Source organism: Dendropsophus ebraccatus, chromosome 10 (genome assembly GCF_027789765.1).
Source record: "Dendropsophus ebraccatus isolate aDenEbr1 chromosome 10, aDenEbr1.pat, whole genome shotgun sequence".
Taxonomy (NCBI): Eukaryota; Metazoa; Chordata; class Amphibia; order Anura; family Hylidae; genus Dendropsophus; species Dendropsophus ebraccatus.
The window spans coordinates 106482713-106503104 of NC_091463.1; the positions used below are offsets into that span (position 1 = coordinate 106482713).

General features: G+C 47.1%; 1 protein-coding gene across 5 annotated transcripts in view; it reads right to left on the reverse strand.

Moving 5' to 3' along the window:
• Positions 1-1474: 1474 nt before the first annotated feature.
• The window catches only part of LOC138802459 (uncharacterized), a 55517-nt gene continuing 36599 nt past the window's right edge, over positions 1475-20392 (reverse strand). For 3 of the 5 annotated variants that reach the window (XM_069985793.1, XM_069985794.1, XM_069985792.1), the window contains 2 exons: positions 18719-18875; positions 17040-18606 (listed from right to left, as the gene is read on the reverse strand). In XM_069985793.1, coding sequence (XP_069841894.1) covers positions 17682-18606; positions 18719-18875 — 1082 coding nt within the window. In that variant the 3' untranslated portion in view covers positions 17040-17681. Of the gene's footprint in view, positions 2265-4670; positions 4834-5640; positions 5860-10363; positions 10469-17038; positions 18607-18718; positions 18876-20392 lie in introns of those variants that run through there. The other 2 variants (XM_069985796.1, XM_069985795.1) reach the window with 2 other exon arrangements.

Consider the following 20392-nt stretch of genomic DNA (forward strand, 5'->3'; position numbering starts at 1 on the left):
CAATTCTTGGTGGCATAGATACAACAAGGTGCTGGAAGCTTCCTCAGAGATTTTGGTCCATATTGACATGATGACATCACACAGTTGCCGCAGATTTGTCGGCTGCACATCCATGATGCCAATCTCCCGTTCCACCACATCCCAAAGATGCTCTATTGGATTGAGATCTGGTGACTGTGGAGGCCATTGGAGTACAGTGACCTCATTGTCATGTTCAAGAAACCAGTCTGAGATGATTCTAGCTTTATGACATGGCGCATTATCCTGCTGAAAGTCGCCATCAGATGTTGGGTCCATTGTGGTCATAAAGGGATGGACATGGTCAGCAACAATACTCAGGTAGGCTGTGGCGTTGCAACAATGCTCAATTGGTACCAAGGGGCCCAAAGAGTGCCAAGAAAATATTCCCCACACCATGACACCACCACCACCAGCCTGAACCGTTGATACAAGGCAGGATGGATCCATGCTTTCATGTTGTTGACGCCAAATTCTGACCCTACCATCCGAATGTCGCAGCAGAAATCGAGACTCATTAGACCAGGCAACGTTTTTCCAATCTTCTACTGTCCAATTTCGATGAACTTGTGCAAATTGTAGCCTCAGTTTCCTGTTCTTAGCTGAGCGGAGTGGCCCCCGGTGTGGTCTTCTGCTGCTGTAGCCCATCTGCCTCAGAGTTGGCCGTACTGTGCGTTCAGAGATGCTCTTCTGCCTACCTTGGTTGTAACGGTTGGCTATTTGAGTCACTGTTGCCTTTCTATCAGCTGGAACCAGTCTGCCCATTCTCCTCTGACCTCTGGCATCAACAAGGCATTTCCGCCCACAGAACGGCCGCTCACTGGATGGTTTTTCTTTTTCGGACCATTCTCTGTAAACCCTAGAGATGGTTGTGCGTGAAAATCCCAGTAGATCAGCAGTTTCTGAAATACTCAGACCAGCCCTTCTGGCACCAACAACCATGCCACGTTCAAAGGCCCTTAAATCACCTTTCTTCCCCATACTGATGCTCGGTTTGAACTGCAGGAGATTGTCTTGACCATGTCTACATGCCTAAATGCACTGAGTTGCCGCCATGTGATTGGCTGATTAGAAATTAAGTGGTAACGTGCAGTTGGACAGGTGTACCTAATAAAGTGGCCGGTGAGTGTATATTGGGTAGTTATAGCCCCCCATAATAATAATAATGACGTCACTCTGCTTAGCCAGTACATAACGGTGAATGCCCCATATCGAGCATTCTGCTCGAAACCCTGTACTTTGTATATATACTGGTGAATGCCCCATATCTTGTATCCTGCTCCACAACCTGTACTGGTGTATACTGATTAATGCTACATGTACATACAGGGGCTATGTGCCTCATGCCCTAATCTACACCCTGTACTTTGTATATACTGTGTTGTGTATACCGTTTAATGAAATCCATGATGGAGGATTAGGCTTTGACGCATTCATTATGCAAATAATAAGACTGATGAGGAACTTGTTATGAAGAGCTGCTTTACTGCACCCATAACGGAAGGCTGCGGATGAGGGGGGCGCTGAAGAGCACCCATAATGGAAGGCTGCTGATGAGGGGGGCGCTGAAGAGCACCCATAATGGAAGGCTGCTGATGAGGGGGGCGCTGAAGAGCAGCCATAACTGCTGGAAAAACAACTGAAAAGAAATCTCCGGGCGATATAAATAACAATGTAAACAAAAAATCTATATAAAAAAAAAATAAAGATTTCAGATGTGACGGCTGCTCGGCTACAAGTCAGAGTAGTATGGAGAGTCTATGTGACTGCGCGGTGAGGGGTTTATGGAGGAGGATGGGGAGGAATATGGCTGTGCACTATTGGGAGCTATTGCTGGGGTGAGGGGTGATGTTGGGGGCTGGTGGCTGTCTCTCATATGGGTGGAGTTCTTCTGATGTGATGGCGGCTTCATGAACTCCTTCACCACCTGCATTAAGCTCAGCTGCAGATCGATTTTCCTTTCGTCAGGAACTTTTTTTACGAATGGTAAAAGACTCCTAAGAAAGGTCTTGTCCGGGTCGCTCCTCTCCTCACTCCTCTTCTTGAGGTTGTTCATGACGTTCAGCAGATGTGTCTCCCACTCGCTCTCCGATGTGGTCACAGCTTTCTTCCTCATTCTTTTGGATGCTGGGGGGGCCCGTGGAGGTGGCCGGGGACTAGGGCTCTCTGAGTCCAGCTCAATGGGATGCAGATCTTCCACAGATTCACTGATATTGCTGGTGGTTGGGAGCGTGACATCGGAGGAGCTGAAAATACACACAATCGTCTATTAAGATGGTGCTCTATACCCCCCCCCCCCCCAATTCTTCCACCGTTACTATCCCAACTTCAGTTTCTCCAAATACATGATTTTAAAGGGGTTCTCCAGTGTTAGAGAAACATGGTCAATTTCTTCCAGGGACAGAACCGCACTTGTCTCCTGGTCAGGTACAGTTTACACTTAAAGCTCCATTCCCTTCAATGGAACTGAGTCACAAATCCCCACCCAACCTGGAAACAAGAGTAGTGCTGTCCCTGAAAGAAGTGGCCATGCTTTTCTAACGCTGGAGAACCCCTTTATTGCTTCTTTGAAATGCTTTATTGTGACCTCTAACCACAGGAGGACACCCAGAAGCTTTTAAACTGAAGTGTCTCTACCACAATGCCTCTCTATGCCCCTCTAATTCCTCTGTACTTTACCAGACAGACCCGGCTTTATCACCACAGGGGAAGAGGAGCTGAACAAACACAACTCATCCTAAAAATCTGCTCTCCTCAAAAAAATACAAATACAAACCTTTATATATGTTAACGTAAGCTGTAAGGAATGTATATCTCTCTACTTGTTTAGAAGGTCAGCACCATATTGTAATGGCTGCACTAAATATACAAAATATCACAACCTTAACACACCTTTATATGTTACAGGAGGAAGAAGGGAAAGGGAGGACATGATGGAAACCTTTATATATGTTACAGGAGGAAGAAGGGAAAGGGAGGACATGATGGAGACCTTTATATATGTTACAGGAGGAAGAAGGGAAAGGAGGGACATGATGGAAACCTTTATATATGTTACAGGGGGAAGAAGGGAAAGGGAGGACATGATGGAAACCTTTATATATGTTACAGGAGGAAGAAGGGAAAGGGAGGACATGATGGAAACCTTTATATGTTACAGGAGGAAGAAGGGAAAGGGAGGACATGATGGAAACCTTTATATATGTTACAGGAGGAAGAAGGGAAAGGGAGGACATGATGGAAACCTTTATATATATATAATACAGGAGGAAGAAGGGAAAGGGAGGACATGATGGAAACCTTTATATGTTACAGGAGGAAGAAGGGAAAGGGAGGACATGATGGAAACCTTTATATGTTACAGGAGGAAGAAGGGAAAGGGAGGACATGATGGAAACCTTATATATGTTACAGGAGGAAGAAGGGAAAGGGAGGACATGATGGAAACCTTTATATATGTTACAGGAGGAAGAAGGGAAAGGGAGGACATGATGGAAACCTTTATATATGTTACAGGAGGAAGAAGGGAAAGGGAGGACATGATGGAAACCTTTATATGTTACAGGAGGAAGAAGGGAAAGGGAGGACATGATGGAAACCTTTATATGTTACAGGAGGAAGAAGGGAAAGGGAGGACATGATGGAAACCTTTATATGTTACAGGAGGAAGAAGGGAAAGGGAGGACATGATGGAAACCTTTATATGTTACAGAGGAAGAAGGGAAAGGGAGGACATGATGGAAACCTTTATATGTTACAGGAGGAAGAAGGGAAAGGGAGGACATGATGGAAACCTTTATATGTTACAGGAGGAAGAAGGGAAAGGGGGGACATGATGGAAACCTTTATATATGTTATAGGAGGAAGAAGGGAAAGGGAGGACATGATGGAAACCTTTATATATATTACAGGGGGAAGAAGGGAAAGGGAGGACATGATGGAAACCTTTATATATATTACAGGGGGAAGAAGGGAAAGGGAGGACATGATGGAAACCTTTATGTTACAGGAGGAAGAAGGGAAAGGGGGACATGATGGAAACCTTTATGTTACAGGAGGAAGAAGGGAAAGGGGGACATGATGGAAACCTTTATATATGTTACAGGAGGAAGAAGGGAAAGGGGGACATGATGGAAACCTTTATATATGTTACAGGAGGAAGAAGGAAAAGGGGGACATGATGGAAACCTTTATATATGTTACAGGAGGAAGAAGGGAAAGGGGGACATGATGGAAACCTTTATATATGTTACAGGAGGAAGAAGGGAAAGGGGGACATGATAGAAACCTTTATATATGTTACAGGAGGAAGAAGGGAAAGGGGGACATGATAGAAACCTTTATATATGTTACAGGAGGAAGAAGGGAAAGGGAGAACATGATGGAAACCTTTATATATGTTACAGGAGGAAGAAGGGAAAGGGAGGACATGATGGAAACCTTTATATATGTTACAGGAGGAAGAAGGGAAAGGGGGGACATGATGGAAACCTTTATATATGTTACAGGAGGAAGAAGGGAAAGGGAGGACATGATGGAAACCTTTATATATGTTACAGGAGGAAGAAGGGAAAGGGGGACATGATGGAAACCTTTATATATGTTACAGGATGGAAAATCAGCAGCCCCCTCTTCTCCTTGATGTCACTCACTCTCTCAGCCTCATGGTGGGCTCTAGGAAGAGAAGGCCGTTATAGTGAACGTATTTCCTCCTCCGATTTGCAGGGATCCCGCTCTTCTCCAGCTTCTTCTGCAGAGTCAGCTCCCGCCTGAAGCAATCCTTCAGAGATCTCCAGCGGGTCTGGATTTCTTTGGCTGTGGACGGGATAGAGGTGACGCATGAGATTTAAGTCCAAGAACACAAAGAAGATCCCTGATCCCAGAGATGAAGGTGGATAGAAAGGCTCCATAGAGGACAATGGGTTCTGGGAATCTCTACGCTTTATGTGTCCTCATAGATGAAGCTCAGGTGGGTTCATCATTAAAGGGGTTATCCAGCACTACAAAAACATGGCCACTTTTCCACCTACTGTTGTCTCCAGTTCAGGTGCGGTTTGCAATTAAGCTCCATTTACTTCAATGGAATTGAGTTTCAAAACCCCACCCAAACTGGAGACAACATTAGGGGGAAGTGGCCATGTTTTTGTAGCGCTGGATAACCCCTTTAACATCAACCCTTGCTTACAACTTGCTGCTTGAATGGTGGACATTGCTTCTGGGCAGCGCTGCACAATCAAGTATTATAGCTGCTCTTTGGTTAGGACGGGTCCCTCTAGTTTTTGGGGGTCTCCCGGACTTCAGATCCCGATGGCTTGCAGCCCATTGTACCCAACTAAATAGTAGTGACATACACAAAGCCCAATGGGCTATAAGGTGTCCTAAGGATCCTGTAGGAGGCATCATGGCCCCCACAATATGACACAGCTTTTCTCCTCTATTTTCATTGGGTCAGGGTGACGGCCCCAGTCAGGATTTCCTGTAATTCCCTATAGGAAGGGTCTGCACCTCTCTACATTACTAGTCATTCCTGCCTGAAGCAGAAGATCCTGTGGGATCCATGACAGAGCTCCAGGACTACTCCGGCAGCCAGCACCAGACTTATTCCAAGAGCCATTGCCTCACCTTTCAGATGCTTCTCCCCTTCGCTGCATAGATCCCAATCTGGAACAAGGATGGTGCAGATCTCATCCCAGGCTTTCTTCTTCTTGTAGCGATCAGCGTAGGAAGGCACTTTGGGGTCATAGAGCTCGGGCCGATCGTGCACCATCCGGATCAGCTGATCAATGTCAATCACCATTTTGGAAGACATCTTGTGGTGCCGGCCATATTTTTCTCTTCCGGCTGCATCAAATACAGAGTGAGGAAGACGTCAGATATCAGACACATCTTTATTCCCATGTATTGCAAGTGAGGAAGAATGACATAACACAAAAACAGCAATAACGCAGTATAACATGCAGAGAATCGCTTCTTTGACTGAACTTCCTGGCATCTATAAAATGATGTAGATGCAAATAGTAAATTATCGAGCTAAAAATTTATTGCTTTACTGCCTACATGTAAATAATGTTGGTACAGATAGTACTGCCTACCTGTCTCTCCTGATAATTATGTAGGTACAGATATTACTGCCTCCCTGTCTCTACATATAATTATTTAGGTACAGATAGTACTGCCCCCGTCTCTCCTGGTAAATGGTGTAGGTACAGATAGTACTGCCCCCGTCTCTCCTGGTAAATGGTGTAGGTACAGATAGTACTGCTTCCCTATCTCTCCTGGTAAATGGTGTAGGTACAGATAGTACTGCCCCCGTCTCTCCTGGTAAATGGTGTAGGTACAGATAGTACTGCTTCCCTATCTCTCCTGATAATTATGTAGGTACAGATAGTACTGCCTCCCTATCTCTCCTGATAATTATGTAGGTACAGATAGTACTGCCCCCGTCTCTCCTGGTAAATGGTGTAGGTACAGATAGTACTGCCCCCGTCTCTCCTGGTAAATGGTGTAGGTACAGATAGTACTGCTTCCCTATCTCTCCTGATAATTATGTAGGTACAGATAGTACTGCCCCCGTCTCTCCTGGTAAATGGTGTAGGTACAGATAGTACTGCCCCCGTCTCTCCTGGTAAATGGTGTAGGTACAGATAGTACTGCTTCCCTATCTCTCCTGATAATTATGTAGGTACAGATAGTACTGCCCCCGTCCCTCCTGGTAAATGGTGTAGGTACAGATAGTACTGCCCCCGTCTCTCCTGGTAAATGGTGTAGGTACAGATAGTACTGCCCCCGTCTCTCCTGGTAAATGGTGTAGGTACAGATAGTACTGCCCCGTCTCTCCCGATAATTATGTGGGTACAGATAGTACTGCTTCCCTGTCTCTCCTGGTAAATGGTGTAGGTACAGATAGTACTGCTTCCCTGTCTCTCCTGATAATTATGACGGTACAGATAGTACTGCTTCCCTCTCTCTCCTGGTAAATGATGTATGTACAGATAGTATTGTCTCCCTTTCTCTCCTGTTAAATGATGTTGGTGCAGATAGTACTGCTTCCCTGTCTCTCCTGATAATTATGTAGGTACAGATAGTACTGCCCCCGTCTCTCCTGGTAAATGGTGTAGGTACAGTAGTACTGCCCCCGTCTCTCCTGGTAAATGATGTTGGTACAGATAGTACTGCCCCCGTCTCTCCTGGTAAATGGTGTAGGTACAGATAGTACTGCCCCCGTCTCTCCTGGTAAATGGTGTAGGTACAGAAAGTACTGCCTTACTTTCAGCTACAAAAAAAGGGAACAGATGCAAAAGCCTGGACTGCTGAGGCCAAGTCTATATTCCTTCAGCTGAAGAAGAGTTTTACAGCAGCACCTATTCTGCATCATCCTAAAGTGTCAAGGCAGTTTTTCTTGGAAGTTGATGCCACTTTAGTAGGTGCGGGCACAGTTCTGTCACAGAAGACTTCTAAGGGGAAGATGGTCACGTGTTGCTTCTTTTCTAAATTCTTCTCCCCAGCTGAGTGGAACTACTCTATTGGGGCTAGAGAACTGCTGGCCATGAAGCTCCCCTTGGAAGAATGTCGCTATCTGTTAGAGGGAGCTGCTTATCCGTCATTTACACGAACCACAAGAAGCAGGCATATCCTCAGACTGCACAATGTCTAAATCTCTGTCAAGCCAGATGGCCACTATTCTTGTTTGCCCGCTTCAATTTTCAGTCATTTCTGGTCCACAGATAAAAATAGTAAAGCTGATACAGTCTTTTGTTGCTGTGGATTGTGGCAAAGAGCCACAATACATCGTAGATCCCAGTCGGCTAGTAACGGTGGCTCCAGTCTTGATCAATGACATCCCACCTTGGAAGGTGTTTGCCCCCAGGCAAGGACCCATCTTCACCTGGCACAGAGTCCCAAGCTTGCTGGTCACTCTGGCAGTCAGAAGACACTTTACCCGATCTCTCAGCACTACAGGTGGCCTACTGTGGCCAAAGATGTCCAGGACTATGTGATATCTTGTGTTAGCTGTGTCCAGAACAAGGTCGCTAGAACCACCAGACTCTAGCAGCCTTTGCTTATCCCAGAGTCTCCCTGCTAGTACATTGCCATGGACTTTGTCATGGATCTACTTCCCTCTGCTGGCCGCCCAGTCATCTGGGTAGTTGTGGACCATTTCTCCAAGATGGCTCACTTAATCCTCCTGGCAGCATTACCTTCTGCCATCTGCCTGGCCCACATCTTCCAGTTGAATGGCCATATTGTGTCTGATCCAGGAGTCCACTTCACCGTTCGGTCATGGAAAGCGCTATGCTCTCCATGGACTACTCCTCAGGCTACCATCGTCAGATCAATGGGCAAGTAAAGCGTGTAAACCAGACACTGGAGAACTATCTGCCTCATTCTTTTTCTAAATCACCATGGCTGCTGTGTACAACTTCTACCCTGGGTGGAGTTTTGCCATAGTACTCATTTTGGGGAATCTTCTGGTTCTTTACCATTCTATATTGTATTTGGACGGCACCCAAGGTTACTGCTTCCTGTCCTGATATCTACCAAGGTTCCAGCTGCAAATTCTTTATTTCAGGGTTTTCTGCAAATTTGGCAACAGGCAAAAGCATCCAGCAAGCGGTGGCTCGGATGAAAAGGAATTGGCATGTGAAACGGAGGTCTCCCCCACAGCTCGCTCCAGGTGGCAGGGTCTGGCTCTCCTCCTTTGCGAGTTCCCAGTTATAAGCTTGCTCCCCAGTACCTTGATCCCTTCGAGCTCTGTCCACATCTAACTCCACGGAGACTGAGCCAAAGTATGAAGCGATCATCATCCTGGGCTGTAAGAAACTTAGGGGTAAGAGGTCCAAGAAAAGGGGGGAATACTGTAACGCTGCTGTCTTCCTCCATGCTCGCCCTGGCGCTGCTCGTGTCTTCCGCTATTTTCTTCCTCCTTCTGCTGCAATGATACTTCTGGCCACTAGGGTGCGCATGCAGCCAACTGCTCTAGATTTATAGGTTTTTCCCTAGTCATTACACTGACTTATAGGGCCACTTAATATGGTGGTTTCCTAACAGTAGCCGCCCCCTTGGCTGGGTCTTTCCCGGAGGGATATCTGGCTAGTCCTGTGTTGCAAGACTCTTCAATGAGGCTCCACGGGCTCTTCTTTTGCATATTCATGTTTCCCAGGGGGCAATGCACCTAGGATGTCACTGCATTGAGCGCTTTCACTAGCAGCCAGCAGTGTTGTCGTTTGGCTGGTCTCCCTGAGATCAGCGATCTGTTTCTCTAGATTTATAGAGGCAGCTTGTCTCCATCCGTTACTGCTGTCTGCCAATCAGGAGCCACCTGCACCTATGTAAACCAGCTCCACCTGCTCTGCTTTCCCTGAGCATTGTTGCTTTTGTGCACTTCAAGCAAAGGTATATGTCTGTGATCCTGGGAACCAGCTGCTGCTCACATTGGGACCAAACTTGTGGAGCAACCTGGTGTCCCCTAGCGGCAGAAGTCCAGCGTCAGCATCCTGGAGCGGGATAAAGACTGAAGACTTACAGGGCACTTAGACTCAACTCCCTGGTGTGGCCCAAAGCCAAACTGGTTCAGTAGCACAGCTGGTCCAAACTCACTGTCTGTTACACTGTAAATGATGTAGGTACAGATAGTACTGCCTCCCTGTCTCTCCCTAAAAATTATAAAGGTACAGACTGTACTGCCTTCCTGTCTCTGTCTGTATATGATGTAGGTACAGATAGTACTGCCTCCCTGTCTCTCCTGTATATGATGTAGGTACAGATAGTACTGCCTCCCTGTCTCTCCTGTATATGATGTAGGTACAGATAGTACTGCCTCCCTGTCTCTTCCTGTAGATGTAGATACAGATAGTTCTGCCTCCCTGTAAATGATGTAGGTACAGATAGTACTGCCTCCCTGTATCTCCCTGTAAATGATGTAGGTACAGATAGTACTGCCTCCCTGTATCTCCCTGTAAATGATGTAGGTACAGATAGTACTGCCTCCCTGTCTCTCCCTGTAAATGATGTAGGTACAGATAGTACTGCCTCCCTGTCTCTCCCTGTAAATGATGTAGGTACAAATAGTACTGCCTCCCTGTCTCTCCCTGTAAATGATGTAGGTACAGATAGTACTGCCTCCCTGTCTCTCCCTGTAAATGATTTAGGTACAGATATTACTGCCTTACTCCATAAATGATGCAGGCATAGACTGTACTCTTCCAGGTTCTGTCTAGTACATATAATATTCTCTTGTAAGCAGCAAAAAGGCGGTAGTAAGGAGGCAACCATTCAGCTTGGCTCCTTTTTCAGGTAGTGAATAGAGCAGAAGGTTATTGGGTTATTAATGTGTCAGGGAACCCACCTGTCCAAGTCTGGGGGCGACTTCCTTTACAGCCAGGAGGCTGATAATCCATCCCATAAGGCCTCTCTTCTTCCTCCTCCTCTTTAATCTTCACTACAATATAATCTAGTAAAGAAAATAGACTATGAATTACCCAGCAGCATTGCTTAATGTCATGCAGAGCCCCCAGCCCCCCCCCCCATATCTCTACATACAGCAGAATGATACCTGCCCCCCCCATATCTCTACATACAGCACAATGATACCTGCCCCCCCATATATCTACATACAGCACAATACCTGCCCCCCCCATATCTCTACATACAGCACAATGATACCCGATCCCCCCCTATATCTCTACATACAGCACAATGATACCTGCCCCCCCCATATCTCTACATACAGCACAATGATACCTGCCCCCCCATATCTCTACATACAGCACAATGATACCTGCCCCCCCCCCCCATATCTCTACATACAGCACAATGATACCCGATCCCCCCCTATATCTCTACATACAGCACAATGATACCTGCCCCCCCCATATCTCTACATACAGCACAATGATACCTGCCCCCCCATATCTCTACATACAGCACAATGATACCTGCCCCCCCCATATCTCTACATACAGCACAATGATACCTGACCCCCCCATATCTCTACATACAGCACAATGATACCTGACCCCCCCATATCTCTACATACAGCACAATGATACCTGACCCCCCCATATCTCTACATACAGCACAATGATACCTGCCCCCCCCCCACATCTCTACATACAGCACAATGATACCTGCCCCCCATATCTCTACATACAGCACAATGATACCTGACCCCCCCCCATATCTCTACATACAGCACAATGATACCTGCCCCCCCCATATCTCTACATACAGCACAATGATACCTGCCCCCCATATCTCTACATACAGCACAATGATACCTGACCCCCCCCATATCTCTACATACAGCACAATGATACCTGCCCCCCCCATATCTCTACATACAGCACAATGATACCTGCCCCCCATATCTCTACATACAGCACAATGATACCTGCCCCCCCCATATATCTACATACAGCACAATGATACCTGCCCCCCCATATCTCTACATACAGCACAATGATACCTGACCCCCCCCCATATCTCTACATACAGCAGAATGATACCCAATCCCCCCCTATATCTCTACATACAGCACAATGATACCTGTCCCCCCCCCCATATCTCTACATACAGCACAATGATACCTGTCCCCCCCCATATCTCTACATACGGCACAATGATACCTGCCCCCCATATCTCTACATACAGCACAATGATACCTGTCCCCCCCCCATATCTCTACATACAGCACAATGATACCTGACCCCCCCATATCTCTACATACAGCACAATGATACCTGCCCCCCCCCCCCCCATATCTCTACATACAGCACAATGATACCTGCCCCCCATATCTCTACATACAGCACAATGATACCTGCCCCCCCATATCTCTACATACAGCACAATGATACCTGCCCCCCATATCTCTACATACAGCACAATGATACCTGCCCCCCCATATCTCTACATACAGCACAATACCTGCCCCCCCCCATATCTCTACATACAGCACAATACCTGCCCCCCCATATCTCTACATACAGCACAATGATACCTGACCCCCCCATATCTCTACATACAGCACAATGATACCTGACCCCCCCATATCTCTACATACAGCACAATGATACCTGACCCCCCCATATCTCTACATACAGCACAATGATACCTGACCCCCCCCATATCTCTACATACAGCACAATGATACCTGCCCCCCATATCTCTACATACAGCACAATGATACCTGCCTCCCATATCTCTACATACAGCACAATGATACCTGCCCCCCATATCTCTACATACAGCACAATGATACCTGCCCCCCCATATCTCTACATACAGCACAATGATACCTGCCCCCCATATCTCTACATACAGCACAATGATACCTGCCCCCCCATATCTCTACATACAGCACAATGATACCCCCCCCCCCATATCTCTACATACAGCACAATGATACCTGACCCCCCCCCCCATATCTCTACATACAGCACAATGATACCTGACCCCCCCCCCATATCTCTACATACAGCACAGGGATACCTGCCACCCCCCCCCCCCATATCTCTACATACAGCACAATGATACCCGACCCCCCCATATCTCCACATACAGCACAATGATACCTGTCCCCCCCATATCTCTACATACAGCACAATGATACCTGACCCCCCCATATCTCTACATACAGCACAATGATACCCGACCCCCCCATATCTCTACATACAGCACAATACCTGCCCCCCCCATATCTCCACATACAGCACAATGATACCCGACCCCCCCCCATATCTCTACATACAGCACAATGATACCTGCCCCCTCCATATCTCTACATACAGCACAATGATACCTGCCCCCCATATCTCTACATACAGCACAATGATACCCGACCCCCCCCCATATCTCTACATACAGCACAATGATACCTGTCCCCCCCCCCCATATCTCTACATACAGCACAATGATACCTGTCCCCCCCCCATATCTCTACATACAGCACAATGATACCTGCCCCCCCATATCTCTACATACAGCACAATGATACCTGCCCCCCCATATCTCTACATACAGCACAATGATACCCGACTCCCCCATATCTCTACATACAGCACAATGATACCTGCCCCCCGCATATCTCTACATACAGCACAATGATACCCGACCCCCCCATATCTCTACATACAGCACAATGATACCCGACCCCCCCATATCTCTACATACAGCACAATGATACCTGCCCCCCCATATCTCTACATACAGCACAATGATACCTGCCCCCCATATCTCTACATACAGCACAATGATACCGACCCCCCCCCATATCTCTACATACAGCACAATGATACCTGACCCCCCCATATCTCTACATACAGCACAATGATACCTGCCCCCCCCATATCTCTACATACAGCACAATGATACCTGCCCCCCCCCATATCTCTACATACAGCACAATGATACCTGCCCCCCCATATCTCTACATACAGCACAATGATACCTGACCCCCCCATATCTCTACATACAGCACAATGATACCTGACTCCCCCATATCTCTACATACAGCACAATGATACCTGCCCCCCATATCTCTACATACAGCACAATGATACCTGACCCCCCCCCATATCTCTACATACAGCACAATGATACCTGACCCCCCCATATATCTACATACAGCACAATGATACCTGACCCCCCCATATCTCTACATACAGCACAATGATACCTGCCCCCCCATATCTCTACATACAGCACAATGATACCCGACTCCCCCATATCTCTACATACAGCACAATGATACCTGCCCCCCATATCTCTACATACAGCACAATGATACCTGATCCCCCCCCATATCTCTACATACAGCACAATGATACCTGACCCCCCCCCCCATATCTCTACATACAGCACAATGATACCGACCCCCCCATCTCTCTACATACAGCACAATGATACCTGACCCCCCCCATATCTCTACATACAGCACAATGATACCTGCCCCCCCCCCATATCTCTACATACAGCACAATGATACCTGCCCCCCCCCGCATATCTCTACATACAGCACAATGATACCCGACCCCCCCATATCTCTACATACAGCACAATGATACCTGCCCCCCCATATCTCTACATACAGCACAATGATACCCGACCCCCCCCATATCTCTACATACAGCACAATGATACCTGCCCCCCATATCTCTACATACAGCACAATGATACCTGCCCCCCCCCCCCATATCTCTTCATACAGCACAATGATACCTGCCCCCCCCCATATCTCTACATACAGCACAATGATAACCCGACCCCCCCCCCATATCTCTAATACAGCACAATGATACCTGCCCCCCCCCATATCTCTACATACAGCACAATGATACCTGCCCCCCCATATCTCTTCATACAGCACAATGATACCTGCCCCCCATATCTCTACATACAGCACAATGATACCCGACCCCCCCCATATCTCTACATACAGCACAATGATACCTGCCCCCCATATCTCTACATACAGCACAATGATACCTGCCCCCCCCCATATCTCTTCATACAGCACAATGATACCTGCCCCCCCACCCATATCTCTACATACAGCACAATGATACCCGACCCCCCCCCCATATCTCTACATACAGCACAATGATACCTGCCCCCCCCATATCTCTACATACAGCACAATGATACCTGCCCCCCCCCCATATCTCTTCATACAGCACAATGATACCTGCCCCCCCCATATCTCTACATACAGCACAATGATACCTGCCCCCCCCATATCTCTACATACAGCACAATGATACCCGACCCCCCCCCATATCTCTACATACAGCACAATGATACCTGCCCCCCATATCTCTACATACAGCACAATGATACCTGCCCCCCCCCATATCTCTACATACAGCACAATGATACCTGACCCCCCCCATATCTCTACATACAGCACAATGATACCTGTCCCCCCCATATCTCTACATACAGCACAATGATACCTGCCCCCCCCATATCTCTTCATACAGCACAATGATACCTGACCCCCCCATATCTCTACATACAGCACAATGATACCTGCCCCCCCATATCTCTACATACAGCACAATGATACCTGCCCCCCATATATCTACATACAGCACAATGATACCTGCCCCCCCATATCTCTACATACAGCACAATGATACCTGCCCCCCCCATATCTCTTCATACAGCACAATGATACCTGACCCCCCCATATCTCTACATACAGCACAATGATACCCGACCCCCCCCCCATATCTCTACATACAGCACAATGATACCTGACCCCCCATATATCTACATACAGCACAATGATACCTGACCCCCCCCCCATATCTCTACATACAGCACAATGATACCTGCCCCCCCATATCTCTACATACAGCACAATGATACCTGCCTCCCCCCCCCTATATCTCTACATACAGCACAATGATACCTGCCCCCCCCCATATCTCTACATACAGCACAATGATACCTGCCCCCCCCCCATATCTCTACATACAGCACAATGATACCTGCCCCCCCCCCATATCTCTACATACAGCACAATGATACCTGCCCCCCCCCATATCTCTACATACAGCACAATGATACCTGCCCCCCCCCCATATCTCTTCATACAGCACAATGATACCTGCCCCCCCCCCATATCTCTACATACAGCACAATGATACCTGCCCCCCATATCTCTACATACAGCACAATGATACCTGACCCCCCCCCATATCTCTACATACAGCACAATACCTGACCCCCCCATATCTCTACATACAGCACAATACCTGCCCCCCCATATCTCTACATACAGCACAATGATACCTGCCCCCCCCCCATATCTCTACATACAGCACAATGATACCTGACCCCCCCCATATCTCTACATACAGCACAATGATACCTGACCCCCCCCATATCTCTACATACAGCACAATGATACCTGCCCCCCCATATCTCTACATACAGCACAATGAAACCTGACCCCCCCAATATCTCTACATACAGCACAATGATACCTGCCCCCCATATCTCTACATACAGCACAATGATACCTGCCCCCCATATCTCTACATACAGCACAATGATACCTGCCTCCCCCCCCCCCACAGCAGAGAAGACTATTGATGGCCCAAAACCAGTTTCAGTACTGTATAGATATGACGGTATACACTGACACTATACAGTTAGGCATCTGTGGTTTCTGTATTGTGTGTTTGTGTGTATATATATATATATATAGCGATATACACTGACACTACACAGTTTTATCTGAATGTAGATTTGGTAATTCTGCACCCAGTGTCCCATCCTGAGGCCATGGCAGACTCTGTAATAGGTTTATAATAACACATCTGATATCTCCGCTGGGCACATCCATTACTTATACTTCTCCGCATTTCTACTAATCCACGTCCAGGTTTTTGTGTAGGGGGGCTCCATGAAGCGGCAGGGTAAGAAACACTGGGGCTCCTGCAGGACTTGGAGCAGTGTCAGCCTATATGGTGGAGACCTGTGTACAAGGCTGCGGGTTACATGGTGTTATCTCTATAGCGCCCCCTGAAGGTTTCTAATACTAAAGCCCCTATTACACAGGGTAATGCAGAGGAGCAAACAATGTCAGTGCTCGCTGCTGACGCTATTACACACGCCGGGGGGGCTGTCCGGGTGATCACTAAATCATCCAGACCGCCCATAGAAGATAGCAGCGGTTTGCTGCCTCCTATTCCACGGAGGATAGCATTTTCGCTGCTATCTTAGTAATTTGTCTTTCAACATAAAGGCAACGACAGACAATGATCAGCCGACATCGTTCATGTCAGCTGATCATTGTTTTCTAATACACAAGACAAATACAGCCGATAATAGTTTCGTGTAATAGAGCCTTAAGGAGCAAGGCCCTAGAGACTCTGTGCCATGGAGCCAAGATAAGGCTCTCCTACTACTGATCACATATAGTGGACACCCACCCCTGCCGCTCCATCACCTCGTATGGCTCCTACACAGCTCTGTACAGAATACACATACACAAAGCTTGGTAACAATACTTGTTTTACTTAATAAGATGTATACAAAGATTCTTAAATAACATAAAATAATATATTAGTTATATAAAATGACATCATATAAAGTAACCCGCACCATCTCCAGATAACAGGTGTAAAGGAACGGTGGAGGAGTCACCCGTCACACCTGGCTGCTATGGACAACACATATAATGTCTTTCCTTCACATTACTCTGGATAAGTCTCCCCCATTATGTCTATATAGGATGGGTCACATGACCTTTCAGTCAACAACAAAGTGGACATCAAAACACATGTATGCTCAGGTTGGTGGAGCATGCATATATTCCCATTTTGGAAAGAAGTGAAAGTCAGCACCGGACCCCTCTGTCCCCTTTAGACTTCTTTGGTGGCTTATCTTTCTAAGAACAAAAGGATCGGTTTAAATTAAACTTTTCTGATCCTTCTCATCTGACTCCAGATCCCAAACACATGAGATGGTGGGCTGGACACTTATGTAATGTCCATGGGGGATGTGGGACTGGTTGGTCTATATGGTGAGGGAGACATCTTTCTTCAACTATTAGTGCAGTACATGCAAGTTTATTAGTACTATCCATCCAGCCTATGGCATACCCCACCGACTACATGTATAAAAACTTACAGAGCAGACCACTGTACAAAGGATTAATTTAAGTCTAGGAACCTGGGAGGGGAAGATGGGGAGGAGGAAACATTCATAGGAGAAGACTGATGGGAATCCGGGGAACAGGAGTCGGTGTAGGGGGGATGGCTGCGGGGACCTGGCCCATAGTATGGTGTCGGGCAAGAAGCTGAAATATGATGGTGGGAATGACTAGGGGAAAGAGGAGAGGGTGGGACGTGAGAGGGAGAAGAAACAGAGCGATAGCAGACCACAGATGTGGCGGAGATAAGAGGGTTTGGCTCGTGATGTGAATGGAATTGATAGCCGGCCTGGGGATTCTGTTTCTGGCCATGGCCTGGGGATTGTTTGGACTGCGGTAGGTGATGGCGGTGAGAAGACTGTGGATAGGAGGCACATGTGGCCGTGGTCTTGTTTGAAGCAGAGTGGCCACATTTGAGCAGAGTTTGTGACTGGTAGGCAGACGCGGGTACTGGGGAGGTCATGGGCTCAACATGGATGGGACGTGCCAGCTTAACCTGGCTGAGTAAGCCAAGGAGCTGCTCTGGGTTGTTGGGGGGGGTGAAGCCCTCTATGAGGGTCTGGATGGCTGTCCGCAGCCGCAGTCTCCATCCCTGAGGGACTTGTCTAATGTAATGTGCAAGACTGCGACAGAAAGCGTCCTCGGGGTCCTCCTCAATGTTTCTCTGAAATAAGTCCAGCACTTGGCCATCTAAGGTTTCCACAGTAGTAAGGCCAGGGGCAGCCTTCTTGCTTTTCCTCCCTGGAAGCCGAGGTGGTGGCGCTTGCTGGAAGGTGGAGGTAGTGGTTGTGTAAGTGGGCGCTTCTGGGCCGCTCTCAGTGGCTACCACCACCGCTTTTGCCACAGTTACTTCAGAGTCTGACTCCCCTGGTTGGTGGTCCCGGGTGCCTTTGCCATCTGCCTCCGCTCCAGATTTGGTAAATGCTCTATAGTAATTATTGTCAATTAAAAAAAAAAAAAATATATATATATATACATCAATACATTTAGTAGATCATGGAAATGACAAGAGGCACCAGCGATGGCAGAGGTACTTACGGCCGGAGGTCCAGAACTGGCTTCAGGAACATCAGCTGCTGCAGGTACATGTAAGGCTTCTTGTTAAGGGGCCCTGACCCACTCAGCCCTTCATAGTGGACCATTTCCCTCCGAAACTGATCCCGAGCGCTTCTCCACCGCTTCTGGATAAGATTTTCTACAGAGAAAAACATTAAGATATGAAGTCCTAAACAAAAACTTCTACCACCTGCGCTACAGCAGTAACATACTATACAGTAATTGCTCAGCACCACCACCTTTATTTCATTTCCAGTCTACAATGTCTCCACCTTAAGGTATAACATGTTTTATCTCAGTGGGCCCAGTATCATGGCCGCCAGCCATTCACCAGACACACCATGGAATCTCTGCGCCCATGGTATGGCTCCATTCATCACTTCCTTCCCGATACAGGCCAATCCGCTAACAACTAATGTCTGTCACATCAATGACGCAGCTGGTCTTAATAAAACAAACATTATTCCTGGAACTCAGGAGTAGCACTTGTCCCCACACTGACAGCGTCCTGACCATACACATCACCACAATGGAGGGAGCGGCGGCTCAGGAAAACCGAGAACTAATGAGAAGATGTCTCTGACAGAGGACTGGATAGGAGAACAATCGCATGGAACACTGCCAGGATGACTGTGATTACATAGGACAGGATACACCACCATCAGGATGACTGATTACATAGGACAGTATACACCACCATCAGGATGACTGATTACATAGGACAGTATACACCACCATCAGGATGACTGTGATTACATAGGACAGTATACACCACCATCAGGATGACTGTGATTACATAGGACAGTATACACCATCATCAGGATGACTGCAATTACATAGGACAGTATACACCACCATCAGGATGACTGATTACATAGGACAGTATACATCATCAGGATGACTGATTACATAGGACAGTATACACCATCATCAGGATGACTGATTACATAGGACAGTATACATCATCAGGATGACTGGTTACATAGGACAGTATACACCACCATCAGGATGACTGGTTACATAGGACAGTATACACCATCAGGATGACTGATTACATAGGACAGTATACATCATCAGGATGACTGATTACATAGGACAGTATACACCATCAGGATGACTGTGATTACATAGGACAGTATACACCATCAGGATGACTGCGATTACATAGGACAGGATACACCACCATCAGGATGACTGTGATTACATAGGACAGTATACACCATCAGGATGACTGTGATTACATAGGACAGGATACACCATCAGGATGACTGTGATTACATAGGACAGGATACACCATCAGGATGACTGTGATTACATAGGACAGGATACACCACCATCAGGATGACTGTGATTACATAGGACAGTATACACCATCATCAGGATGACTGTGATTACATAGGACAGTATACACCATCAGGATGACTGTGATTACATAGGACAGTATACACCATCATCAGGATGACTGTGATTACATAGGACAGTATACACCACCATCAGGATGACTGTGATTACATAGGACAGGATACACCACCATCAGGATGACTGTGATTACATAGGACAGTATACACCATCATCAGGATGACTGTGATTACATAGGACAGTATACACCATCATCAGGATGACTGTGATTACATAGGACAGGATACACCATCAGGA